The 8,187-nt window shown below is 36.6% G+C and overlaps 1 protein-coding gene and 1 long non-coding RNA gene across 2 annotated transcripts; both read right to left on the bottom strand.

Moving 5' to 3' along the window:
• Window positions 1-239: 239 nt before the first annotated feature.
• LOC124899671 lies at window positions 240-5,059 on the bottom strand. Its single transcript, XR_007056964.1, has 2 exons — window positions 4,376-5,059; window positions 240-2,622 (listed from the first exon to the last, which is right to left on the bottom strand). It is a non-coding gene; the product is annotated as an uncharacterized LOC124899671 (long non-coding RNA).
• Window positions 5,060-7,199: 2,140 nt separating this feature from the next.
• Window positions 7,200-7,628, bottom strand: LOC124899449 (craniofacial development protein 2-like). The gene has a single exon (XM_047414335.1). It carries the CDS (start codon window positions 7,626-7,628, stop codon window positions 7,200-7,202), a length of 429 nt encoding a protein of 142 aa, XP_047270291.1.
• Between the last annotated feature and the right edge of the window lie 559 nt (window positions 7,629-8,187).

Raw genomic sequence — 8,187 nt, 5'->3', positions numbered from 1 at the left:
TCTTTCTCTCTTCTCTTCTCTTCTCTGTCTCCATAGGTCTTATACCATGGGTATTTATATACATTCCACGGACTTCAAAAACTATAGTTTAGATGAAATAATGAGCATAAAACAACTAATGGAGAGCCACTAATATGCAAAGAGTACAAATAAGTATGGGTAATCTACTAAGACATAGAGTGTAAAGGATAAACCCAGAAAAACACATAGAAAAGATAAAAACTAGAGGAAAAATAATGTCAATAGAAGAACCTATTAGATTACAAGAAGGTGGGAATAGAGGAAAAGTTCTGTATTTATTTCTATTAAAGTGTATTCTTTTTCTAATCCGTCTATGTCTAACAAGTCTTGCAGTTTTTCATAAGTTGTTACCTTTTTGCTATCCTTGCATGTGCAATTATCTCCTTTATCACATTTGAGTGAATTATCGAATTTTATTCTATTCGAGCTATCTTCGCCTGATTTTTCTTCAAGAGAGCGGTATATGATTGTTTAACAGAACAAAAATAGTTATACTATAGTTTACTTCAGGCTTCGCTAGCCATAGGAGATCAAACTGAAGAAATTCATCATAACATACGTCAAATAGACGCTAGAATAGCATAAGTAGGATCTAAAATACATTATTACATAAAAAGAGTACGGTTAGAAGAAAAGTTTAGGAAAGATAAAAGTATTTACTCAGCTTAATGAGAAAACTCCAAAATATTAGAAGTAAGTAAGAAGAATTATATCCAGTAAACATCAATTTAAATCAGAAAAAACAAAATTCAAAAAAATTAGATAAAATAATAACCAAGATCTCTAAACTAGAAGCGAGACTTATAAGAAAACTAACAATAAAATATAGAATACATTCTAAATCCAAAAATACTCTAAAACAACAACATACCCTGTGTTTTCCCACATAGAGGGGTCTGGGGAGGGTAGAGTGTTCGTAGACCATACCATACATCAGTTGAAGTAGAGAGATTGTTTTCGATAGACCTCGGGCTTAGGACCGATAACAGTATACCAAGCACAAAAGATAAGTGCATATAAACTAGCACGGCACGCAAAATAAACGAACAATATAACAAACACCAAAGATAAATGCATATAAACTAGTATGGTATGCAAAATAGCCACACGATAATACTACAGCCATAACACCACGAACAAAAAACTCTAGACACAAAAGAACACTCCCCTACTATTACCAACGCACTCCCACCCCATAACCCTCTGCCCTAATCCGCTTCCTCCACACCTTCCTATCAAGGATCATGTCCTCCGTAAGCTGTAACTGCTCCATACCATGCCTAATCACCTCCCTCCAGTATTTCTTCGGTCTACCTCTACCCCACTTAAAACCATCCATAGCTAGTGTCTCGCACCTCCACACTGAAGCATCAAAGCCTCTCCTCATCACATGCCCGAACCAACGTAACCTTACTTTTTATATCTTGTCCTCCACCGAGAAAACTCCCACCTTCCCTCGAATAATCTCATTCTTCACCCTATCTTTCCTGGTATGTCCATATATCCATCGCAATATTTGCATCTCCGCCACCTTTAACTTTTTGAAGCTCTTAACTGGCCAACACTCCGCTCCATATAACATAGTTGGCCGAACTACCACTTTATAGAACTTACCTTTAAGCTTAGGTGGCACCTTCTTATCACATAGAACTCCTGAAGCGAACCTCCATTTCAACCATCCTGCCCCAATGTGATGCGTGACATCATCGTCAATACCATTGTCTTGAATCATAGACCCTATATACTTGAAACTCACCCTCTTCTCAATGGCCTAAAAGTCCAGCTTCACAACCACTCCAACCTCCTACGACATATCACTGAACTTACACTCCAAGTACTCCATCTTGGTTCTACTTAACCGAAATCCTTTAGACTCAAGCATCTCCCTCCAAGTCTCCAACTTATCATTTGTTTTGCAAAAATTTCGACTTTTAGAGAGTCGCCACTTAATTTTGAAAAAGAATTTAAAAACCTTTATTAGACACTCTAAACAATCCAAAATAGAAAAATCGTTTAAGTTTCGATGATTCTGAGTAAGCAGTTCCTATTAACGTTTTAGGAAGGTTTTTAAAGAACCTAAAACGTTCGCTAACTTGTGGTTATCCGATCTATTTGAAAACATCTTTTGACTAACTTAAAAAAAGATTGATTTGTTGAAAAGTGATCGATTTAGAAAACACTTGCATAAAACAAATTTAAGCGACTTAGTAAGGATTTTAACTATGGTTAAACAAAACTAATAAGCAAATAAACACATAAAAGGGGAAAGGGAGGAGAAAGTAAAAGATTTAGGCCTTGGGCCCAAATCAACGAAACCTGTCCTAGTTTAATTTGACTTTCGACCCATTTCACCTATCCTAATCTAGTTTTCGAGCCTTTTTGGCCCAAAGTCCGCTCTACCTGTATTATCTTTACAACTTTGGCTTCAAGGCATACGAATAAATAAATAAATAAATAAAGACAACAATAAGTAAATAAATAAAATAATTAATGAGACTTTTGAGTCTTTTCACCACTTTAAAAATGGATTTCAACCTGTCCTTCTTCTTTCGACTCCTTATATCCATATGCCATGAGATCGATTTTGGAACTTCTTTTGGGCTTTTGATGAATCACCTCGAAGAGATGGGAAATAAATGACCCATGACAAAAATGCGGAAGGAAAAAGAGTCCAGGTAGAAAAATACAATAATTAATATATGTTCAAGTGTAGACAAAGATTAGAACCTAATTGAAACCATTGGCATAAAAATGTGACAGAAACACTAGGAATGTTAAAACAAAAATGTGAAAGAGATAACATTGTCATTAAATAAAATATCAATAGGCCAAGCCATGGGATTTTCGAGAGAAAATTCAACAAATTTTAACTGAAATAAAGATATAGGCATACACATGCAACCTAAATCCTCTTAATAAAATAAAGCAAGACAATCTATCAAGGAAAAAGCCACTTGTTTCGGCCCCAAATTGTATACAATTCAAATAATATATTCTTAACGAGGAAATCAAGTAGAAGTCGAAATTTTTGAACTCAAGTGCTCAAAAGACATCGCATACTTAGTAGACTAGATAAATAATAACCTCCCCCATCGTAGACATTATTTTAACAAAATCAAACCAAGATACAGAAAAATAGTAAAACCGACAAGAATAGGAGGGGAAAAATGACTCCATGAGAGAGGCTCTAAGAAATGATATATGAACGACACACAACATAAGTTCCATGAGTCCCACACATCACCAGATAATTCCCAAGATCAACCAATGAAGGCTCTCCTTACTAAGGATGTAGACTACAATAATCCCAACAAAATCAAACTAATGCAAAAGATCAGATCTTATTTTATTGTTTGAAAGAACCACTAATGGTTTTCAAATTTAGTCACCTGGATAAGGATGCTACCATAAGTTTTAAGCGATTCTACATGCGTAAAATAAAATAAAGAATGAACATTTACGAGTCAAGATGACTAGCAAAAAAAATCCATTTTTTATGATTATACTAGGAAACAAAACTCTCGACCTTCAGGCTAGATTTTCACAAAATCAAAGATGTGCTATGTCGACTATGATGCTTACTAAATGCAAGATCGATGGTTCAATTAATTTTTTACGAGAACAACAATTTTAAGACATGAACCGATGAGCATGCGACACGGGGATATTTCCAAAGAAGGAGAGCAATATGCAGGTTTTAGAAGAAATCTTAAAAGACATATATGCATTTCAGACAATCTTTCTTAACGGAACAACATCATATAACTTTAATAGACAATCCGGTTGCACATGTCTATTAAAAATTTAGGGCCATAGTCATGAGATTTGAATTCAAGAGGTGAGGGAATTATAATTATGGTCAAATAAGCGAGAATCTATTATTAATCATAATCATAGAAGAAACTAAACCATTAACCAAAACATTCGAATATCAACATAGAGGACTACATTTAACTGTTTACTGCAGAAGCAAAACTCTAAAATCTGCAGCATTAGATTTGAACAGGAAATTCAGACGACATATAATGATGAGTAAATACAGATGATATGAAAGATAATCTGGAAACGGTAATCCAAGAATATATGCCAATTTAAAGAAGCAAGAAGTTAAGGATTACCAACAGAGAATCAAAATAGTGAATTCTATAGAAAGCCGAAACTGAAACATAAAACTAAACTAATAGCACATCAACATGTTAAAATCCCTATCTTCTTTACGCAATCCTATGGTATTTGAGGCCAGCTACAGTAAACAAACCCAGCAATAGTATTTCTAAACTAAGAAGCAACTAATACGAAGAACGAGATGAACAAGAAAGTGGCAATAATACTAGAAGGGGAAGAATATGTTTACCTTTTTTGGGACGGAAAAATGAGACTTGAGATTTGTCGGAATCCATCGACTATCGAAAAGCGTCATCGTCAACTCGGAAACTTCGGTTAATCGATGAATTTCACGGAGAAAAACTTTTATACTAAGAAAATGAGACTTCTTTGCTCAAAGGTTTTATCAACCTTCAAGGCTTCCCTCTTTAGCTCAATAGTGAGCCCTTTTATAGGAAAATTCGAGGGTTGAATTTCTAGGCCTCAACCGATGAGGAAGAGGAGGAATCCAGGGGTAAATTTTGATTTTTTGGAATTTTATTTGGTGATAAGGCTTGACAGTTATGTGTTGTACGAAAATCGTACAAACGTTCAAAATTTGAAAGGATTTTTGGATTTGGATTTTGCGGTTTGTTGATATCAGGTCATTTTTGGGAAGCTGGGTTCGGGTTTGCTGGTTCAGACTGTCGGGTCGCTGGTTGGTTGTAGTTGGAAACGGACGGGTACGGTTGGCTGAACCCTGGTTGATTCACTGGAATCGAGTCAGGTTTTGCCGTTGGGTTGTCGTTTGTAGCTGTTTTTTGAAGTCGGGTTTTTCCCGTTGATGGAGCTGTTCTCCATTGAAATTGGTGTTGTTTTGCTGTTAAGAGAATAGGGGTCTGGGTCGGGTTATTTTATTGGGTTGGTGGGCTGGTAATTGGGAATTTTTGGTGGGTTGTTGTTGGCCTAATTTAAAACGAGGAAGAATTATTTTTGGGTTATTTAATATATAACTCAAATTAAGTAGGGATTTAATTAATTCATCTATTTGGTCCTATTGACCATTAATCGACCAATTTATATTGCAATTTTGGTCTAATTAATTTTAATTATGGTCAAATTTAATGAATCAATCAAACTGAATCAAAAATTTGAAATGAATTGTAAACCGATTTAATTTTGAGTTTCTTGATTTAATAAAATTGAACACATATTTTTAAAATAAATTATTTTTGAGAATAAATTATATTTAAATCAAGATTTTAATCATTTGAATAAGTTTTCAAGCTCAATCACAATAAAAGTCCAATTTTGATGAAAATGTTCATTTAAATAACAACATTTGTACAATCTCGTATATGTTAACACGAAATTATATAATTTTCACTAAAATGATAAATTTAGCACAAATAAATATTTTAGAGTGCATTTATTTGAATAAAACAGTTGTTATGATTTTATTTGAAAATCGAAGAAACTCAGGATTAAATCTAGTCGTGGAGGGCAAAAATTAGGTGTCAACATCATTAACTCCACCCCGAGTCTCGCCAATCAGTACCACATCATCTGCAAATAACATACACCAAGGCACCTCTCCTTGAATATATCGCGTCAAAACATCCATCACCAAGGCAAATAAAAAGGGGCAAAGAGTCAATCATTGGTGTAACCCTATCAAACATGGGAACTGCTCTGAATATCCACCTACCGTCCTCACACGAATCTTCGCACCATCATACATATCCTGAGTTGACCTACTGGACGCCATGGTTACCCCTCTAGCCTCCAAGCACCTTCACAAAATCTCTCTGGGAACTCTGTCATATGCCTTCTCGAGATCAATAAACACCATGTGCAAGTCCTTCTTTCTCTCCTGAAATTGCTTCACTAATAACCTCATAAGGTGAATGGACTCAGTGGTCGAGCAACCAAGCATGAAACCGAATTAATTCTCAGAGATCATCACGATTCTTCTCATTCTCATCTCTACCACCCTTTCTCAAACCTTCATAGTATGACTCAACAACTTAATACCTCTATAGTTGTTGCAACTCTGGATGTCTCTCTTTTTCTTATACACTAAAATCATTATACTCTACCTCCATACTTCAAGCATTTTCTCCGCCCTAAAACTAATGTTAACCAACTTTGTCAAACATTTCAAACCTGCCCCGCTAGTGCTCTTCCAAAAATCCATTGGAATCTCGTCTGGCCCCATCGCCCTACCCCGCCGCATCCTATGAATAGCTCTCTTAACCTATTCAACCTTGATACGCCAACAATAACCAAAATTATGACACTCCTCAGATTTCTCCAAGTCCCCAACACGAAATCTTTGTCCCCCTCAACGTTCAAAAGTTTATGAAAATAAGACTGTTACCTCTTCCTAATGAGGGCATCCTTAACCAACACTGTGTCATCCTCTCCTTTGATGCACTTCACTTGGTCAAGGTCACGAGCCCTCCGTTACCTGTCCTTGGAAAGCCTATACAACTTCTTATCTCCATCTTTCTCCTCTAAAGCCGTATACAAGCTCTCAAAAATTGCAGTCTTAGCTATCGTAACCACTAACTTAGCCTCTCTTTTAGCTACCTTATACTCTTCCTTATTCATATGCCTTTCCTGGTCATCCTTTCTCTCAACCAACTTAGCATAAGCCACCCTCTTAGACTCTACCTTTCTCTTAACCTCTTCGTTCCACCACCAGTCTCTTCGATGCTTGCTAGATTGACCTCTAAAGACACCCAACACCTTTCTATCAGTCTCTCTAATGCAACTGGCAGTCGTCTCGCACATACTATCCACACCCCCTCTACTCTTCCAAGCCCCCTGCTCTTCAACTTCTCCTCTATTTCCAAAGCACTAGACAACGTTAAGCTACCCTAATTAATCCTGGGTCGAGCCTCTACACTTCTCTTCTTATTGCACTTATTGATAACCAAGTCCATCACTGACAACCTATGCTAAGTCGAAAGATTCTCGATAGGTATGACTTTACAATCTTTACATAGTGCTCTATCCCCTTTCCCAAGAAGCAAAAAGTTTATTTGAGTCTTAGCCACTGAACTATGAAACGTAATAAGGTGCTTCTCTTTCTACTGAAAGCTCAAATTCACTATCCACAACAAAAAAGCCCTAGAAAAATCCAAGAGAGAAGCTCCTCCTTCATTCCGTTCTCCAAAACCAAAACTGCCATGAACATCATCATAACCTCTCAATAAAGACCCAATATTCCCATTGAAATCCCCTCCCATGACAAGCTTCTCAGAGCTCGTGATGCTACTCACCACCTTATCTAAACCCTCCCAAAAGTCTCTCTTCTCCTCATTGTCCAAACCTACTTGCGGGGCGTAGGCACTAATAACGTTCACCGTAGATCCTCCAATGACCAACTTAATAGACATCAACCTATCACTAACTATCTTAACCTCTACCACCTGCTTTCTAAGTTCTTTATCTACTAAGATACCTACCCTTTTTTTATGTCTCACACTACCCGAGTACCACAATTTATATCCATCCATATCTCTCGCCTTAGTACCTACCTATTTAGTTTCCTAGACACACGCTATACTAACCCTCCTCTTTCTAAGAATCTTCACCAATTCTATAGACTTACCCTGCAAAGTTTCTGTGTTCCAAACCCAACTCACAACCTAGAAGCTCTCTTATCCCACCTAACCTTACTACCCCTAGCCCCTAACCCCAAACTCAATCCTAGACCCAACCTAGATCCAACACCACCCAACCCCACCCCCAACCCCAACATATGACATGAACCTATTCTACCATTACCAATCACAACCATTACGCAAACAGGGGGAGAAGGATGAAAAGAAAGGAAGAAAGATAACAAATGGGGCTAAAAAAAAGGCCAAAAGGATATACTGGTTATAATTAAATCAATAAAGGAGCTTGAATTTGTGCCCACTATATGCTAAGGACACATACAACAATCTATAATACATAGAAAGCAACAAAACCAATAATATAATGCAAGTTTTGATAAACAACAATCAATAACGAAAATGATACTACCACAATATGTAGATATGCTAGTAAATCAGGTACCAGTAATCAGAT

The sequence above is a fragment of the Capsicum annuum genome, chromosome 6 (assembly GCF_002878395.1).
Source record: "Capsicum annuum cultivar UCD-10X-F1 chromosome 6, UCD10Xv1.1, whole genome shotgun sequence".
Lineage (NCBI taxonomy): Eukaryota > Viridiplantae > Streptophyta > Magnoliopsida > Solanales > Solanaceae > Capsicum > Capsicum annuum.
Note: the sequence above shows the minus strand (reverse complement) of the source record. Positions and strands in the feature narration are given on the sequence as shown.

Excerpts from the sequence above, each read along its gene's own strand:
- LOC124899449 (XM_047414335.1), bottom strand. The coding sequence starts at position 7,628 with ATGGATGGATATAAATTGTGGTACTCGGGTAGTGTGAGACATAAAAAA.